Genomic DNA, 19,875 nt, shown 5'->3' on the forward strand with positions numbered 1-19,875 from the left:
AAAATGAGATAAAGTCCATAATTTTCTGCTGTGAAATTTTCAGGGGATCCTTGTGGTCCATTAATGTTCAACACTTCACAGTTGGAACAGTGCCCCAAAAACTCTCAGAAAGATTTCTTCGAAGGCAGTGAGATACCATACATTATCATCTGGATTTGTATAGGTCTTTTGCCTTTATGTAAGTGTTACAACTCTCTATCATTATGTCAGCTAGTTTTAATGTGTTGTCTATCCCAAGCTACTTTGTTTGCACATTAAACATACACATTTGTGTTTTGTTATTGGGTTCACACAGTATGCATACTTGTTGCCTATATCCTGGCCAAATGTAAGAAATGGAGGCATGAGAAGCAGCTGAACTCTCTTAAACTGGAGAAAGAAAAGAAGAGAATTTTAAGAAGAACCATCTCTTGCAGTGTATCAGGTGAATAAACTTAAAATAGGGATTTGAATTTTTATTTAAGAATTTCATTTCTTTGATTGAGATGTAACTACAAACCTAGTGAAAAGAATAAATATTTTCAATGTGCCATGTTAATCAATTAATAATGTTTGTTAATTACTTCTAGTCCATGATGCCATTGAGTGGCGTGGTCATCATGTTGTCCCCAGGCCAGTGGAACTCCACTTGACCAACAAAGGTGGATTGGAAATATTCAGTACATCAGGCACTCACCTCAGGTACTACATTGGTCATCCTGTAATTAACTAGTATGGTTCTTTGACTTAAAAACATTACATTTTTAGGTCTTGTTTTTTTTTCTAAGGTTAAAATAACAATTTATCTTTTAAATGATTCACATATTCACATTTAATATTTTAAAGTCTTGTTGGTTAATTTATTTATAGGAAATCGAATTGTTATTTTTAAACGTATCTATTACTCCTCTTTTCTATACCAATATATCAAAGGAAGTTTCTTAAATTGAATTTTTTTTTTCTTAAATCCTTGATTTTTATCATTTCTCTTAATTTAAATCCTAAAAATATCTATTAACCAATTGTAACTATCTCTGTAAATAATTGCAGTATTTTTATGATGATAACACCATACAGTTAATATACTGTTAGACTTCTGTTTCTTTTTTATATTTCAAGTCACAGATATACAAAATTTTTTTCTTTTTACTTGGAATTATCCTGATTATCAAAAGTCTTGTCTTAAATAATACTCTAATAATCATTGGTTTAACAAATAAATGATAACAATTAATAATAAACAATTTGTGAACAGCGTACTCATCAGTTTAATGTGTTTATGGACTTAGAAACTCTTCATTTTATGTTGTTGTTTTTTTAATAAACAAAATTTGTCTCATTGTATAACTTTGTGTTTGGCTTGCAGATCTGTCAAAGTGAGTGCCATGCCTACTCTGGCTGTCAAGTTAAGTTCAAACAAGAAGAGAAATGTATTGGGTATCATGATACCAAGAGAATATGACTTAGTGAGTGATTTCTTGATTTGATACAGTTAAGTAGATTAGAGGTCCTTGTTATGTGACTTGCTGAATGGTTTTATCCCATTCAGGTTTCCATAAATAGTTCTAGAAATGTCTTTAAATTTTGGGGTTTTCTTTTAATAAACAAATTTACAATGACTTTATGCATTACCTCCTGAACTGTGTTTGGTGATGACAGCAATTAGGCTTTAGATCCCAAACAATATCTGTCAACAATTCAAAATATATTCCATAGCCCAAGCAGGTTATTCTATCATTATTAACATGCTTGCAGTCTTTAATTATGTACTTCTAATCTTTGAAATATGTAATATGTCATGCATTTAGAAAAATAAAAGTAAATTAAGCAGCTTTCATAATGTTTTAAGGTTGTTGAGTTCCCTTCTGAGCCTATGAGGAACGAGTTTGCTTCTATGCTGTGCGCCTTTGCCAAAGAATATCATGTGGATTGTTCTGAGATAGAAATCCGACTGCAAGACTTGTACAATGCTGCTACAACTAAAGAGAAACGTAACAAAATGCTAGAGAAGTTTTTCAAGACTGTCTTCTCCGAGGTAACATTCTGAGTTCATTCGTTTGTATTCTCATTGAATTTTAGGCTCGATGTGTTTGGTTTAATGGGAAATATTGTTAATGTATTTCAAATAACTTACAACTGAACGTTTTATACTATTTTAAAGTTGGTTTCAATTTTTAAAATGATTATCTTGTGTTTATATCTCAAGACTAAAGTTTCAAAATGTTTAATATTTAGGCTTTTCAAATGGACTATGATCCAACACTTGACAGTGGTCAGTTAGACATGAAGCGATACAGTCAAGAAATATTGGAGGTATTAAAGAATTAAAATTTTTTATATTTTTATGCTGAATACTTCTTATTTCTGATGTGGCTTAGATTTTGGCACATCAAAAAAAAAAAATAAAGTGTATTATTACAGTGAATGTGACCTATATGTTATAGGCATTTTAAAAAATGTGTTAAAAAAAGTGATGTATATTTCTTTTGCTTAACATCAATACTTGAATGTTCTTATTTTCAAACCATCCCCAAGGTTGAGCTAAGCAAGGAAGAGTTTGCTGAGGCCATGGCTGTTAAACCAAACTCTGACTTTGTGGAACATTTCTTTAGTTTAATAGACTCTGATAGGAATGGCTACATCTCATTTAAAGAATTTCTCAATGCAGTTGTTCTTTTCTCTAAAGGTGAGCTGATGTTTGAATGCTGATACTCTGATTTATATTTAAAAAAAAACTTAATTGAAAGTATGAGACTATATGGAGGCACTAAGGCTTATTATTATTATTAGTATTATTATTATTATTAACAGTAAAGTGTTTGGCTTCTGAACCCGGGGTACTGGGTTTGAATCCTGGTGAAGATTGGGATTTTTAATTTCGGGATCTTTGGGAGCCTCTGAGTGAATCTAATGGGTACCTGACATTAGCCGGGAAAAGTAAAGACGGTTGGTTGTTTTGCTGGCCACATGACACCCTTATTAATCATGGGCCACAGAAACAGATGAACTTTACATCATCTACCCAATAGATCGCAAGATCTCAAAGGGAGCTTTTTTGTAATATACAGATGGCTGCAAAATTGTTATGTAAACAAGTATTCACAAATCAAGTTACTTTTCAGTTGGTTCTTAGAAAAAGTTGTTTTGTTTTTTTTACAGGACAGATAAAACTAAACTTGCAATTTTTATTAAACAAATATCTGTTTTCAGGTACCCTCCAAGAAAAATTACAGACTATGTTCTATATGTATGACATTGATGGATCTGGTTACATGAGTAAAAAACAGATAGGACAAATGTTTAGGTCAGCTTAGCTTTTTCAAAAAAATAAAAAAAAATATTTTTTTTTTAATTTCAATAAATAGATGTTTATAATTTACATTTTCAACATAGATTTATTTTTTTTTCTGTTAATGTTATTTTCTTTTTTTTTTTTTTCAATAAATTTTCTTACTAATATTGTTTTGTAAACATTAATATTTTGTTAAATTCAATTAACACATAAAAGAAACCATGTCACCTTGTTAACAGGTCACTGCTTGAGCTAGCTCAAAGTAACCTTGACCATGATGATGTTGATCTTCTGGTTGACTCATTGTCCACACATTCAGGCATGCGCTCTAAAGATCGCTACTCTTTTGAAGACTTTTGTCAGCTTCTCTCTCCACAAATGGACAAACTATGGAATGCATCATTTGACTGGAAAGGTAAAGAGACAACTCAGTATTGTAAAAATAAAAGGAGAGCTCTCTAAAAATAATTTGTTTTTGTATGTTTAATGTAGAAATATCCCTCCATAGTTTTCAGTATTTCATTACTGACAAAATTTGTTTTCAAAAAGGTTTGATTCAACTTTCTGTGAGTAAGTTTTACAGCAACATTTATGGTAATTTAAAAACATGGAATAATTGACTATTCTCCCATTCAGGTTTATCCAATGTAATGCCACAGAAGACTAAATCACCCAAGAAATCTCCACCAAAGTAAGTAACTAAATGCCATAAGTAAAACAGCCAAAACTTGTTTATGTAATAGTTTAATACTATATAGCTTTTTCTTCTACTTAATGATGAAATAATTGAAAAGTGTCAGGATTTTTGTCAGAGTTATATTGTTCAAACTATCAATCATACATTTGAGGTTTAAAAAAAGCCCTTGCTGAAGACGGGTGCTGAAGGCAAAAAGGAAACTTAATAAATCTACGTCGAACAACAGCTATGTCTGCATTAGATGCGGAAAAATATTCAGATTGCAAGTGGGTCTGGGTGGTCATGTGAAACTGAACACATTTTTAATCTCTGGAATCAAAGACATTACTATTACTATCAACCAGACTGTCTCTCAAAGTAATGTAACATTTGCAGGTTCAGAGGTGCTTCCTTAATAGATTTTGTAAAGATCAATTCATCATCTTTTGACTTTAGATCTGTCTCTTCTTTGTTGGACCACATATTTATTTATTAAAATATCTCTTTAAGAACTTCCTGATGCTTTAATATGACCCAAAAGAGAAAAATTGACCCATGTTTAAATGCTGGCTCTACAATACACATACACAGATTGACCTCTATCCTGGTCAGTTCCTACATGCTCGATAGCCTCAATGTGTAGTCATATATATATATATATATTTATTTAAAAATGCACTCCCTAGAATGAAAAAAGACAACTTCATGTTTTAGTATATTATTGTGGAGCAAGTGTTCTTTTAGAAACAGGGTATACAAATATTTCTTTTCTTACCTGAAGTTAGCTTTTGATATTTTTTATGTTTGTACATTTTTAATAATTAAATATCAAATTTTATTTAATGTTTCATATTTGTCTTTTTAGTGGTGACCACTTGCGTAAAAGAGGATCAGTCGCGTCACTGTCTGGTCTTGAGAATGGAAATGGTGTGCCCAATGGAAACAGCACATCTAAGTTCCACATCTCCTTTGAAGCTGTGCGAGAGAAGTACACTCCACTCAAGGCCAGGGTGAAGGTTGTGAAACATTTCATTGAAAACTATCGGCAGCATATCTTCTTCCTTATCATCTTCTTCGGTATCTGTGTTGGTCTATTTGCAGAGAGATTTTATTGTAAGTTTAGATTTGTTTTCCTTTTTAATGTATTTTTAAACCTATATTCATTTTATTAATATTTAACTTTTAAATCAATACATTTTGAATTGCAATCAATAAGTTTTTGACTATACATTTTTCATTGTCAAGAATACTCTTATTTTTATATGTTATAACATCTCTGACCGGAGATTTTAGTACCCAGGTGCACTATTTAACTTGGGGGCATAATTTGCCAGTTTCTATTCGAACAATGACTCCCAATGCTAGATCTATGCTTTCAGAATATGTTACTTTATTAAATACATATATTTAATGTAAGTGGTACTAAACTAATTAAACACTTAATGTCTTTCAGATTACACAGTAGAGCAAGAACACAGAGGCTTTAGAAAACTGATGAGCTATGGCATCAGTTTCACTCGAGGTGGAGCAGCAGCCATGTCTTTCACGTTCAGGTAAAGAATAGAGAGGGGGGAATGAGTCACAACTATAAGAATATTGAGAAATGTATTTGCTTTGCAAACTCAATATAATGATGATTAAAACCTAGAAAACCTTCACCACTAACAAGGTATATGTACAATTGTCCCTGACTCTGAGAGTTAAGGGTAGACATGTCTGGACTATCACTCAATCTATATGTGGGCTGCAAAGTATTAGGCCCAGTTTCTTGCCAGAGCACTACTGGAGGATTAGTCCTACCTGCTCTGTTCCCAATCAGAGGTCCTCTCAGCAATGCATACCACATGACTAGAGAGCCATTAAAAAAATTTTTCTTTGAACTATACCCACATTCTATGTGCTACTATGTAATTTTTTTGCTGTTGGTAACAGAAATAAATGAATTTTACATCCTTCCTCCTCATGGAGGTCTATGTTTTACAGTGTAAAAAACTTCTGAATTCAGAGTTTGTTCAAAATAACATGATAAATTAAATTATAATATTAGTACTTTTTAGTTCATCTTTATGGATAGAAAATTTATGAATACTGAATAAAGCATTTCCAAAATCCTTTAAGTATAAAAGTAAATTCTAAATCTATTACAGTTGAAGGGGATTATAATATATTTTTAACATTTCACAGTAAGTTAATGTTTATTGATATTTTGTGGTCTCTGTTGCAGTTTCCTTTTGCTGACCATGTGTAGAAATACAATCACGTTCTTGAGGTCAACATTACTGAACCAGTTCATTCCCTTTGATTCCCACATCTCATTCCATAAAGTTGTTGCGTGGACTGCCCTCTTCTTTTCTGGTAGGCTGCTTTTATCTCAAGTTCAGTGTTTTAGTAAGTGTAGAGTACACTCACATTAACTTATAATTTTGCCAGTTATCAACACTTTATGTTAGCATTCATGTATACAACCATTCCTACTGAATGTTTTTTATATTTTAGCCATCCATGTGATTGGTTACAGTTTTAACTTCTACCACCTGGTCTCAGAACCAACAAGATTTCTCTGTGTATTTACTAGCCTTGTCTTCAGGTGAGAACTAATGCATTTCTATCTTTGGTTTTACTTTTAGCAATTAGTTACATTCAATCCAAAACCTGGATTTAGAGCAATCAGAACAATGTCAATGTCAATATTTTATTTTATTTATGTCTAGAAGATAGTAAACCTTATTTAAAAATTGCTTATATATTTATTGATTTAAGTAAAAAGTTTTGCAAAAAAGTAAATGACAAAGACAAACTGCTGTCCATCAAAAAATTGTAAAGTTCCTCTTTTAGACCAGATGTATGGGTGAAGTAAAAGTCATCAGTTTCATGTAGCTTGCACAATGACAAACTGCCTTTACTTGCCTCCAACTAATGCAAAGCACCAATTAGAGTGGGTGGACTTAGGAGAGGCCATAAAGATCTAGAAATTAGAAATCCCAGTCCTCACCTGGATTTGAACCCGGGACCCATCGGTTTGGAAGCCAAGTGCTGTACCACTAAGCCCAAAGCTTACCCCTCCTTCCATAAAGAATATTTACACAATATAATGTGTTTACGATTATTTAAAATCTGAATGTATTCACTAATATAGATATATGTTTGAAAATATAAACTATTTTAAGTTTTTACGTCATTAAAAAAAAAAGTCAAAATTTTATTTTCTTGATTCTTGTGTACTTTCAGGACTGAGATGCCTTACACATTCCAACAATGGGTGTTTGGAACTATGCCAGGTTAGAAAATATAGCCAAAATATATTTTATATTTCTAGTTAAAACAAATATTATTGTTACCCTGTGATATTGTTATATAACCAGGCAGCCATCCAATCTTATACTTTAAAATCATTGATTTAATTTTGATTGTGGATCTTTAAGATATTACAAAATAATTTTAGATGTCTACCTGTTAAGTACTGTAATAAATCATGCTTGTGTTCTAAATGTGTTTCTGTCCTGTTTAGGTTTCACAGGAGTGCTGCTGGTTCTGATCTTGTGTGTGCTGTATGTGTTTGCCACTCAGACTGCCAGGCGTCATATTTTCAGTTTGTTCTGGATCACCCATAAACTCTTCATACTTCTCTATGTCCTGACCATCATCCATGGTGCCAGTGTGGTGGTCCAGAAGCCCATGTTCTTTGCTTACCTGTCTGGTCCAGCTATCCTGTTCACCATTGACAAAATCATCTCCCTTAGTAGAAAGAAAACTGAACTCTGTGTCCTGAATGCCAAGAACTTGCCTTCAGGTAGTGTGACATTTTATTAGCTTAGAAAATATCTGGGTTTTATAGAATCCCTTACTGCTTGATTTTATTAAACTGTGTTAGGATACAAAAAAAGTATTAACCTAATTTATATTGCTTAATTACATGATTATTACTTAAAACAAAGTTTAAAAATCATTTGCAGTATTATTTGTTATACTGAAATTATTAAAAAGTTTTTTCATTAAAATAAAGTTGAAATAGAGTAGATCACATACTAAATACATATTGTATGCCTAACAAAACTTGCAACTTTACCCAAATAAGACTGTTGATCTAGGTTAAATTTGTTCAATGCTCTGTGTAAAGATTAATACTGTATCATTACATCAGACTGTCTGATCTCTTTTTGTGTGTGTGTGTACATAAGTTGAGGATATAGACTTATTCCTATCACATCCAAATGTTTAGCATATACTAACTAGGTACCTGTATCATTGCTATTGCCAAATCAAATTTTTGTGTCCTCAGAGTTTAACTATATTTTCTTAAACTTCTCTCTTATTGCTGCTGTTTTATGTTTTATGTCGTGTGGTTTTTTCTTATATGTCCTTTACTGGTTATACTAATGTCTTAAGTACATTTTATATAGCATCTTCACAGGAGAAATATTTTTGGAACTAGACAAAATCATTTAAATTAAAATAATTTTTCCAAACAGTGTTAAATTCAAATTTAGCTTAGATATATTTGTTAATAAATTAATACAACTTTATGAAACTCTAGTAGAATGTTAACTTATGAAAACAATTTCAAATTTATTTTTTTAACATAGATGTGACCATGCTAGAGTTTAAGAGACCTCCAAGGTTTGAATACAAGTCTGGACAGTGGGTCAGAATAGCCTGCATTGCCCAGGGTAAAGATGAGTACCATCCATTTACATTGACCTCAGCCCCGCACGAGGACACTCTCAAGCTACATATCAGGGCCCTGGGCCCCTGGACCTGGAACTTGAGGCACATCATTGAGTTGGAGAGCATGAAGAATATTAAATCTTATCCTAAGGTGAGTGTTGAGGGAAAAAATTTGATCAAGATGAAAGTATCCTAGCTATAGTACTGGGAGATCTGTGTGCTCTAATCCAGCTGCTTTCATTAAATATCTAAGCTATAGTACTGGAAGATCTGTGTGCTCTATTCCAGCTGCTTTCATTTAATATCTTAGCTATAGTACTGGAACACCTGTGTGCTCTGTTCCAGCTGCTTTCATTTAATATGTTAGCTGTAGTACTGGAAGATCTGTGTGCTCTATTCCAGCTGCTTTCATTAAATATCTTAGATATAGTACTGGGAGATCTGTGTGCACTATTCCATCTGCTTTCATTCAATATCTTAGCTATAGTACTGGAAGATCTATATGCTCTATTCCAGCTGCTTTCATTAAATATCTAAGCTATAGTACTGGAAGATCTATATGCTCTATTCCAGCTGCTTTAATTAAATATCTAAGCTATAGTACTAGAAGATCTGTGTGCTGTACTCCAGCTGCTTTCATTCAATATCTGAGCTAATTTTTTTCCCCACTTGTATCAATGGAGGTTTGGTGAATGGAAAGAGAAGGCTATCTGAACAGCAAGAGTTGAAAGGGTGAAGAGTTAAAGAACTTTGCAAAATTTTGTAAAAGAGAATAGCTAAATACTCTCTGTAATTGAATTTATTATTTAACTCAGTCACTTCTAATGTTTTCTTCATTTCTGCTCCAAAAGTTTAATAAAATCAAGTTTAGCTGTAAGGCTTTATTATTTTAAAGCAAGAACAATTTTATGCATAGAATCATTAAAGTCATAGTAATGATTTTACAATTATGTGCAGCATTTGGATAAAGCTGTGGTTTTTTTTTTTCTTAAAATACTACTAATTTTATCATGTCTACGTGTGAGATTTATAAGGAATACTGAACAATCTTGATGTAAATATATACAATGATAAACATTTTCTACATCAATAGAAATCTTTTATGAATTGTAGAACTTTCTTACATCTCTTTCTCCCCAATCACCTGGAGTGTACAAATTAATTTCCTAGCTTCAAGATTGTTACCTAAATGTGATGCAAAGATACCCTTCAGTTCAATTCTTCTAAGGGCAATAGTTTCTAAATAATTTTCACCTACTTTTGACCCATCTGGCTTGTATGTTTGAATAATTAGAAAGATAACTAATTCTTTTTAGTTTGAGAAACCATTCTATTATTACATTGTATCTTTTGTCTTTCTTAGCTCTACCTTGATGGGCCTTATGGTGCTGGCCAACAAGACTGGTACCAGTATGATGTGAGTGTCCTGGTAGGTGCAGGTATTGGGGTCACACCCTATGCTTCAATCCTGAAAGACTTTGTTCACATGGCCTCTATCAATATGAGATACAAAGTCAAATGTCAAAAGGTAAGTCAGAATTTTCAACTTTTTGATTATCATATCAGGATGGCTGCCTGGTCGTGCGGTTTGCACGCTGGACTGTTGTTCAGATTCATTGATGGTCCCGGATTCAAACCCTGCTCCCATCCCCCGTCGTCCTGCTGGAGGTTTGGACTAGGAAGTAATTATCTTCAACTCTGAAGGAACATCCGAAACATGTAAAACATTTTACAAGCTGTTCCTTCAGATTTAAAGATTATTAGATCCCATCCCAAAACAACTGCAGAACAACAATATGTATTGTAGTAAGCAAACTATCAAAATGACAGTCCAGAGGCATACTACATGACTGGGAAACTTTCCTATTTTATATACATACTTTATGAATTAAGGACAACTATCAGATATTGTAAAATTAGGTTAAAAATAGGCTTTTACTAAGTATATGATATTTTTTTTGTGAGGATATTTTGACCTGAGGGGACATCTACTTACTTTAGAAATATTTTTAACAAAGTGTAATTAAGAAATAGCTTCTTTATTTATGTTATTCAGGTTTTAAACCTTCTGCATTAAAGTTTTCATTTTCCAGGTTATGAATAATAAGCTTATAGTTATATCTAGCTTGTAACCTGGGTATATATTCTGTGTTGTTTGTATTCTCAGTTGTATTTTATCTGGATCACTGGCAGTCAGAGACACTTTGAGTGGTTGATTGATATCTTGAAAGAGGTGGAGGAAATAGATACTCAGTGTATGGTGTCCATCGATATCTTTATCACACAGTTCTTCCAGAACTTTGACCTGAGGACCTCACTTTTGGTAAGATGATCTACAATTAGTATCACCTTCACCTGTCCTCTAGTCTGTCTGACACACTTGATCTGTTAGCTGTTTTTCACCATTTCTCTCTGTCTTTTTTACAGGATTAAGTTAAATACACATTAGTTGTTGAAGTACATTTTGTATCTATTTTATTGGAGAACTATATACTTATTTGCTAATTGTTATCATACATTTCTGAGCTATTTGATATTAAAATATAATTTAAAAAAATGTAGAAACGAATAAATGGCCACTGCAATGGAAGAATTGTGACATGTTAAAATAATGTGATGTAGGGAGGCCATGTTGGAAAGAAATAAATGGAAATATTTTTTTTTAAATTTAGGATATATTTGAATTACACCCAATTAGCTTTACCCCAAAATGTTAATATGAAACCTATTAAAGAAGCATTAATAGACAATAGTTTTTTTAAGTAGGCAAATCAATTAGGCAAGCATCAGGGTATAAACCCAGGACTGCTAAATTGTCAAAACCACTTGGCTGTGAAGCAGTGTCCAGGTTAACTTATTGTATGGCCATCCAGAATCCTAATAAGAATCTTTTTGATTGTTGATGTTCTTCAGCTAAGAACTATTTTTATTAACAAAATTTTTCTATTTTAGTCTTTAGAAAAACCTGGTCTGGTTGTTTTCTTCCATCACAGGCTATAAACTTTTTAAATTTCTGTCTTCATTTTTTCCAGTACATTTTTGAGGAGCACTTTCAGAGAATGAATGGTGGTAAAAGTGTCTTCACTGGACTGAAAGCCACAACACATTTTGGACGACCACAGATGAGTAAAATAATGAATGCAGTGCACAAGGCACATCCATTGGTAGGACTTTTTGTTTACTTCATGATAGGTTCTATAACATCAAAGTTTGAACAAAAAATTAATCTATTGTTAGTGGCATCACTAATGTCAAATACAAAATGTGATATTTGTCAAAAAGTTATCTCCCCTTAATCAATTTAAATGGAAATATAAAAAATTGAGCTTTTGGCTACCACAATTTGCTACAAATAAAAGGAGAAAAGATAATTTAATGTAGGGCTCTAAAAATACAATTCAAGTATATACATCGCCTCATTCAGCCGCGATCACAGAAATGAGATGAATGCCTGGGCATTAGTTATCTTCAGAATGATATCATCCACTCATCAGTTCCCCATATAGATAAATTGTGTAATATTATTTAGCAAAAAAACTAATATACATATCACTAAAAAAAAATGTAATTAGTAATAGTGTATATTTTTTATTTTGTAATCATCAGAGACAAATAATTTTTTGCTTGTTTCAGGTGAGAAAAGTTGGCGTGTTCAGCTGTGGTCCCCCAGGCCTGACAAAAGGAGTAGAGAGAGCCTGTGTAGAGACTAGCAAAGCAACCAAGGCCTTGTTTGAGCATCACTTTGAAAACTTCTAAAAATCTAAAAGCCTAACACTTCCTGTACAAGCTGACATAGCCTTTTGGTGATAAACGAATTATCAACAGTACCCTCAAGCTATGCTATTTCCCTCTCGGATCAAAATATTCTATTCGAATTTATAGCTCAACTTTTTGTACACACAATCTTATGTTAAGAATTGTTTATAGAGTTATGTATCCAATATAAAAGAATTACAAATTTAGAATTTTAGAAATTAATTTTTTACACCTGTAAATTTAATGGTCGATTTTTTTCTAGCTATAAATGATTTTTAATGTCCTTGTGTCATTGATCTAAACTCTAAACAGACTTAACATTGATAAGATGATATACAGATTTCCATGTACATTTAGCTATAATCAAATTATGTAAACTAGTATTGGTTTACTGTTGATATGTGAAAATTTGCATAGCATTCTGCTGATTTATAGACTAGATCTTTATCTGCTGTCAAAAAATGTTTAAATTTTGTATACTGCAATAGTTTTATCATTTTCCAGCACAGGAATTTTTACAAAAATCTAAAATGCAGATGAATTGAATAGAATTCTTTTATGCTCCTTCTTCCTTAGTGTCATTAGAGCATGAAATTGGTTGCTTAAATCAGACAGGAAAACCAATGACTTAGAAGAGTTAAAGTTTCTAATTGACATGCATGACTAGATTGACACATGGATAAGGGTAGGACTTAATTATCTTCTCATTGGATATTTGAGGCAATGTCTGTAATTTATAAGATAAGATGTTTTGAAAACTCCTCAAATTAACATTTTTTACTTATAAACTTTACTGACAATGTTTTGATGAAGTTTCTATTAACTTTTTTGGTTGTTTTTTTAATGACCAGAATTGGTAAATGTATGATAATGTATTATAATGATATTTGACACTCATTATTTGAATGAAGTTTGATGCCATGTTTTAATGTTCATGAGGCTTCTAATCCATTGATTATTCTATAATTTATTATTTCATGACTGTCTTCCACTTTATACATGGAAAAGATCTGTCAGTTTTGTGATCAGTTTTCACTTGTATATTTAGGGTGTGGGTCTTGGAAGAAATAGTAGACAAATTTTTTTTTTTTAAATCTGTGGCTTTTTCACATCTTGTTTTGACATTATGTTTTAACAAAATTATTTTTTTCAACAGTTATGTCTGACATCATGCCATTATTTTGATTTTAAGTGTAAATTGTGATTTTTACCTACCTTTACCTATCCCTTACTGGACCCTTAGTCTGTTAGACCGTTTGGGCACCAAGCAAGATTTGTCGACCGTCTTTCTCCATTCCTCCCTGTCCTTTGCCTTGTTTTAAGTGCCACTTAACTGCTGAGATTGTAAGTTGGACCTACTACACTGAAGTATTCTATTTCTGAAGTTAGTTTTCTGAGGCAATTATACAACAAAATCACATGACTAGAAGTTTTGAATGTCAGTCATTAAATGAGTTTGATTCCCCATTATCTAAGCACACAAATTAGGCAATATGATATGTTTTTTTTAACCCACTTTGAAAGACCAAATTAAAGGCTCTGTGTCTCTTATCGTTAATCATCAACTATAATTATTGCATTTCAAAATGTGTATTTTGATACCAATACACAGGCCTATTGTGTTAGACATTCCATTCACTCTTAGACTTGGTTATGTGAAAAGAAGTAGATCTTAGACTGTTTTGGCTCTAAGATTATTCATTGTTGTGGGGTTGGGTTATCAGAGCATGACAAAACTGTTGGGGTAGGTCTTAGTGAGAAAGTTGACTTCAAGGAATTAGTAAATATTATAAGGTTATGGGGCTTTTGGAATGTACATTATTATATTAATTGTAGATTCTAGTTTGCGGTGGGGAGAAGTGTTTGAACCTTTCAAAAAATATTTTCTCAATATGTAGCACGAGGTTTAGTTTAGGACTTGCCAGTCCACGATTGACCTTTGAACCTTATTTGAGGATATTTTTTAAATTTAGTTTTTTTTATGACAACATTTTAGGCAATCATAGGTTAGGCACATCTATTGTTTATATATATTATATATATTTTATTATTATTGTTGTAATAATGAATGTATTTTTATTAATCACTTTATTTATGTTCAGTCTTATCCATTATTGACCATTATGAACACCATAATGAGTTATAAATTTCTAATTTTTCCTTTTTTTTTGTGTACATATAAAATTAAGCCTTAGATTTTATTTTGATCTCAGTTCTAAATAGACATTGTAATTGTTGATGTGATAAGTGAATTATACATGAACTGTTTATACTTCCATCTATACAAATTAACAAAATAAAAACACATTTGAAAACAAATTTTTACCAATTTCTTATATATTTTTTTCTAATATTTTTTTGTTTCTTTATAAAATTCTCTCTATAATTTGGGAAAAGAGAGATGAAGATTGATCATCATAAGGTAGAGAGACGTTGCATTTCTTGATTAATCAATATGGCAATGTCTTCGATTTGTGAATTAAGGATGAGTACAGTGTTTCACATGACTACGCCATCCAATTTGCAATCTGCATAATTTTTCACTTCTGATGCATAAAAATATGTGCCATTGTAAGGGTTTATTTGAGTTTTCTTTTTGTATTATGTCTTCAACAAAAGCTTTTCTTGGGTCTCAGATGTCTTCCCCACGATTTTTGTGAGAGCTCTCCAACGCTCTCAGAGGACATCCGCTGACAGCTACTTTCCTCTATTTCAGTGAGGGGGGAAATGGCGCCTGAGTTGATCTTTATAACGCCGCCCTCCTCAAAGGTTACCCAAAAAAAAGATCACCGTAGACATGCTGTCGTCACCCTTGCGGGATAAGTGTAAGACTAAGGCCATATGAAATGTCGATACAATGGCAAACAAACAAAATACCCCCAAAAATATAATAATTTAATTAATAACAAAGCTTACATTTAGTGTATCAATTAGTTTGAATAATTTTTGTAGGCCTAATTAAATTTTAATTGATCTAGACTAACAATAATAAATCTGTGTAGTTAAGAAATATATTTACCAGTTTGTTTTTGTTAAGCGTAAAATCTCACTACGCTATGATCCTATTACGTGACTGGCCCAGTTGGGAAAAGGAGGAAGAGAAAGAACGGGGTACCTGAAGGATCGTTTTTTTTAAATGTATTAAAAATAAAAAAAATTGAACGACCTGAATTCGAACTCGTGGGCCTTCTCAGCCTTCTCAAGCCAACACGGTAACCATTCTGCTAGCGAAGAGCGTATGAAAAGGTAAGACTGTATAGTTATTTATTGTTTCTTTTTCATGTTTGTGTTCACTAAGCTTCATACGACGACCTATAAAGAGAACTAATTCAGATTATACCACCACTTCAGTCAAGAAGAACTAATGAGTCAATTACCTAATGGATTTTATTTTTTTTATTGATTCTTGTGTTGTCAGATAAAGAAATGTGCAAAATTTCAGCTTGATCTGATATTGGGTGTGGGAGAAAAAAAAGGTGTTCAAACTTTTTTACCAGACAGACAAAGTGAGTTCATATTAGCTTTGTAAAAATATAGTTTTAGGAAACTCAGAGCTTCGCTACCTTATAATATTTCGAACAAATTATAATGGTCAAGCCAGAGTTGACAATGTGTGGCCTATTAGCTAGTATTTTTTCTATCAAGTAATACTGTTTAATTTTTATAAAAATGTTATAGTCATTTTGAGATCCGTGTTCACTCAATGTCCATACTCCCACGCAAATTGTGCAAGCTAATAAGAGAAATAGAATAATTTATATATTAAAGAGGTTTATTATATTCTAACTCGAATAAAAACAGAAAGAGGCTTCATTTTATGAAATAATTGAACATTAAAGATAGCGGTAAATGAATAACAAAAATATATTCCTAGAAAACTGTGTTCACTGGTTTCTGCGTTCTTGTTTTAGTGTTTCAATGAAAACTTTATTGATATCATTGATTTCAAAGATTCCGTATTCAAGGGAGGCTATTGCGAATCATTGTGGTAAGCCGTTTGGATTATCGCTCCTACTGAAAGCGAAGATAGTCGTCTGAAAACTGTAATTGAAAGCTGGAGTTGTCCCCTTGCCCGTATCCAATCCGAAGTGATTCCACAGCATTAACGAAACACGACATTGATGTGATTAATTCTCTCTTCCCAGCATTCCCTGAATTCGTAAGCAGAAGTTACAGACAGGCCAGTGAAGTTTTCTGTTTTTTTAACAGTTGTTCTAAAATCAGATTCGGTCATCATCGTTGAGTTATTTTAGCCGTCTTAGTAACTTATCTTATTATTCCCACTAGAATCTACTAACAATATCAAGGGTTTGGTAATTATAGATATAACCCAAAAAAAGGTTCACCACCCCCTCTTCAAACCATTCTCTCTTACGGTTAACGAGGGTGTCATTTGGCCAGCACAACGCCCTTATTTTCTAAATTAATGTCAGTGTCGTGAATTTGCTTATTTGATTGTCGTCCCTTAGTGTTTGCTTACATTTGTTAGCCTGTGTACTGACCGTATTTCGTGCTGTGATCTCTACTATGTGTGTAGTTGTTTGTCATTCAGTGAAATAAAGCTTTGAATGTAACATGGTTTGTTATTAAGTACTACAGTCAGGTACCAATAAGACTCGAAATTTAAAATCATATTTAAATCTCGATTCCTTTCAATATGTATGTCATCACACAATCACACCCCTTTTCAAAACATTTGCTTTTACGGTTAACGAGGGTGTCAGTTGGCCAGCACAACGACTTTACATTCTTAAATATACGTCAGGTACCAATAAGAATCAAAATTTAAAATCATATTTCAATCTCGATTCCTTTCAATCAGTGGAGTAGCTATGATTTGGGGAACCTCTCCATGCTGACCACAGCCGAATACCTCCAATTAGGAGGATCGCCTTGGTCCTGAACACGTGGCCGTTGTAGTCCATCCTGGGACTCTTCCTCCCTGGCCGGTGACCTTAGTCTAGAAGGCCGTTCGCCCAGTGGTGCCATGCTATCACCACCCCCTCACATGGTTTATTCCTCCGGCTGAAGCGGTTTTCCAGGGCATGGCGCTTGGAGCCACATGTGAGAGATTTAGGTGTTGGAAGGGGACCAGTGAGGCCGTCCACCTAAAGGTGCAGCATGCCGGACCATCAAAGGTACTACCCCTTTCCAATACCCCCTATGCCACAAAAAATCGCGTATAACCACATGGCACAGTCCGAACGGAGAGCACCACAACCAGATCGACTATATCATGGTGCAACTGCGTTTTAAGACAAGCATCCATACGGCTAAAACAAGAAGTTTTCATGGAGCTGACATTGGAAGCGACCATGACCTTGTTATGATGACCCTTAAAGTACACCTAAAAAAGGTAACAAAACAAGGACCTACCAGGATAAAATTTGACCTGGACAAGCTGAAAGACCCCCAAGTAGCTGCCATATTCGAGGCACAAGTAGGAGGACGCTTTGCAGCCCTCAATATCTTGGATTCCAATGACCAGGATATCGACACGCAAGTCAATATGCTAAACACAGCAGTCACAGATACAGCCCTGGAAATATTAGGGAAGCTCCGCCCGCCCAAAAAACCCTGGGTAACAGAGGATATACTCCAACTCTGTGACAAGCGACAGGAGCTTAAAGGGAAAAAGCTGTCCGACCCAAAATATGTCCACGAATACAAAAGCGTCAACAAACGGATTAGAAAGGGAATGAAAGAAGCGAAGAAAAAGTGGATAGAGAATAAGTGTCAAGAAATTGAACAGGGACTTAATAGGAACAACAGCAAAAAAGCGTACCAATTAGTAAAGGACCTCACTACCTCAAAGCATGGAAGAACCAACACAATACAAGACAAAAACAACAAATGCTTAACCAAGGACAAAGATGTGTTGAAAAGATGGAAGGAATACTGTTCAGAGTTGTATAACTTTGAAATCTCAGGAGATCCAACATTGACGACTATCCGATTCTAAGCCCTGAAAAAGGGAAAATCGGCCGGAGTTGACAACATTCCTGGTGAACTTCTTCAGGCAGGAGGAGAAACTATGATAAACGCACTCTATATGATTTGCAACAAGATCTGGCAATCAGGAGAATGGCCCAAACCCTGAACCCAATCACTCATAATAACCCTTCCAAAGAAAGGCAACTTACAACTCTGTCAAAACTATCGCACCATCAGCCTCATAAGGCATCCCAGCAAAATACTGTTAAAAATCATATTAAACCGGCTAAAACCGATAGCAGACAACATCATATCAGAAGAACAAGCAGGTTTTAGACAAGGTCGCAGCACAACAGAACAAATTCTAAACTTCAGAATACTCTGTGAGAAATATCTCCAACACCTAGATAATCTTTTCCATGTCTTTATTGATTTCAAGCAAGCTTTCGATCGAGTATGGCACGGGGCACTCTGGGCGACAATGGAAAAGTACAACATTAATAAAAACATAATCAAAGTTATCCAGAACCTCTACAAGGATGTCACCTGTGCGGTGTACTTCAACAATAATATTGGGGACTGGTTCAAAACCACAGTTGGAGTAAGACAAGGCTGCCTACTGTCACCAACACTCTTCAATATCTTCCTTGAAAGGATAATGGAAGATGCCCTCGAGGGCTATGAAGGTACTGTTAGCATTGGAGGAAGAAGAATTACTAACTTGCGCTTCGCAGATGACATTGACGGCCTAGCAGGGACAGAAGAAGTACTAGGTGACCTGGTGATGCGCATTGACAAGACTTCCGCAGCATATGGCATGCAAATAAATGCCGAAAAAACTCAAATTATGACCAATAGCCATCAGGGCTTTAAAAGAGGCATCAGTATTGGAGGTGAAAAGCTAACTAGAGTTAACAGCTTCAAATACCTCGGAGCTAATGTCTCAGATGAGGGAACAAAACCCGAATTATTGGCCCGAATAGCACAGTCCACAGCAGCCCTTTCAAAACTTAAAATAATATGGAAAGATAAGGGCTTAGTCCTCGGCACCAAAATCAGACTGATGCGCTCTCTGGTCATGGCCATTTACCGTAAAATTTGGGAAGTTTGATCCAGCTTTAAGATGTCAGGTGTACTGTCAAAAATAATAGAGAAATATTTGGCTTGTTTTACTTGCTGTAGGATTTGTTTTTTTAGCGTGATCCCCCAATTTTGTAATAAATTCATTTTGTATTTGTGGAGACACGTATGTATTCGGTCTGGAACAAAGGTTAGTTCGAAGCATTCGCTCCGTCAAGAGTGGATCGTACTTTGATAGTAAAAAAAAAATTTACTAACTCTCCAGGTTTTCGTCTCTTGTATAATCAAATCTTGGGCCTTGTTGTCAATATTGTTCCCTACTCTCAGGCGAACTTCAAGTTCCCTCCAAGCAAGCGATGACTGAATGTGAGCTCTGCTGGTCTCATGTTTTTCTATTTTCGGGGGTAACCTCCACCACTCATTGTAAATCAATTTCAAAGAATCATTTAGCGTCGTATTAACTTGAAAACAAACTGAACAACATCTAGGAAGA

General features: G+C 33.8%; 1 protein-coding gene across 2 annotated transcripts in view; it reads left to right on the forward strand.

Moving 5' to 3' along the window:
- The window catches only part of LOC106070912 (dual oxidase 1-like), a 41,589-nt gene extending 26,920 nt beyond the window's left edge, over window positions 1-14,669 (forward strand). For both annotated transcript variants that reach the window (XM_056045799.1, XM_056045798.1), the window contains exons 15-35: window positions 44-178; window positions 296-424; window positions 570-681; window positions 1,346-1,445; window positions 1,829-2,014; window positions 2,215-2,292; window positions 2,515-2,665; window positions 3,190-3,283; window positions 3,511-3,686; window positions 3,908-3,962; window positions 4,813-5,060; window positions 5,401-5,500; window positions 6,172-6,302; window positions 6,444-6,534; window positions 7,176-7,225; window positions 7,456-7,737; window positions 8,531-8,763; window positions 9,976-10,140; window positions 10,780-10,935; window positions 11,645-11,776; window positions 12,246-14,669. In XM_056045799.1, the coding sequence (XP_055901774.1) occupies window positions 44-178; window positions 296-424; window positions 570-681; window positions 1,346-1,445; window positions 1,829-2,014; window positions 2,215-2,292; window positions 2,515-2,665; window positions 3,190-3,283; window positions 3,511-3,686; window positions 3,908-3,962; window positions 4,813-5,060; window positions 5,401-5,500; window positions 6,172-6,302; window positions 6,444-6,534; window positions 7,176-7,225; window positions 7,456-7,737; window positions 8,531-8,763; window positions 9,976-10,140; window positions 10,780-10,935; window positions 11,645-11,776; window positions 12,246-12,368 (2,927 nt within the window). In that variant the 3' untranslated portion in view covers window positions 12,369-14,669. The remainder of the gene's footprint in view (window positions 1-43; window positions 179-295; window positions 425-569; window positions 682-1,345; window positions 1,446-1,828; window positions 2,015-2,214; window positions 2,293-2,514; window positions 2,666-3,189; window positions 3,284-3,510; window positions 3,687-3,907; window positions 3,963-4,812; window positions 5,061-5,400; window positions 5,501-6,171; window positions 6,303-6,443; window positions 6,535-7,175; window positions 7,226-7,455; window positions 7,738-8,530; window positions 8,764-9,975; window positions 10,141-10,779; window positions 10,936-11,644; window positions 11,777-12,245) is intronic.
- Window positions 14,670-19,875: the final 5,206 nt, after the last annotated feature.

Source organism: Biomphalaria glabrata, chromosome 11 (assembly GCF_947242115.1).
Source record: "Biomphalaria glabrata chromosome 11, xgBioGlab47.1, whole genome shotgun sequence".
Classification (NCBI taxonomy): Eukaryota; Metazoa; Mollusca; class Gastropoda; family Planorbidae; genus Biomphalaria; species Biomphalaria glabrata.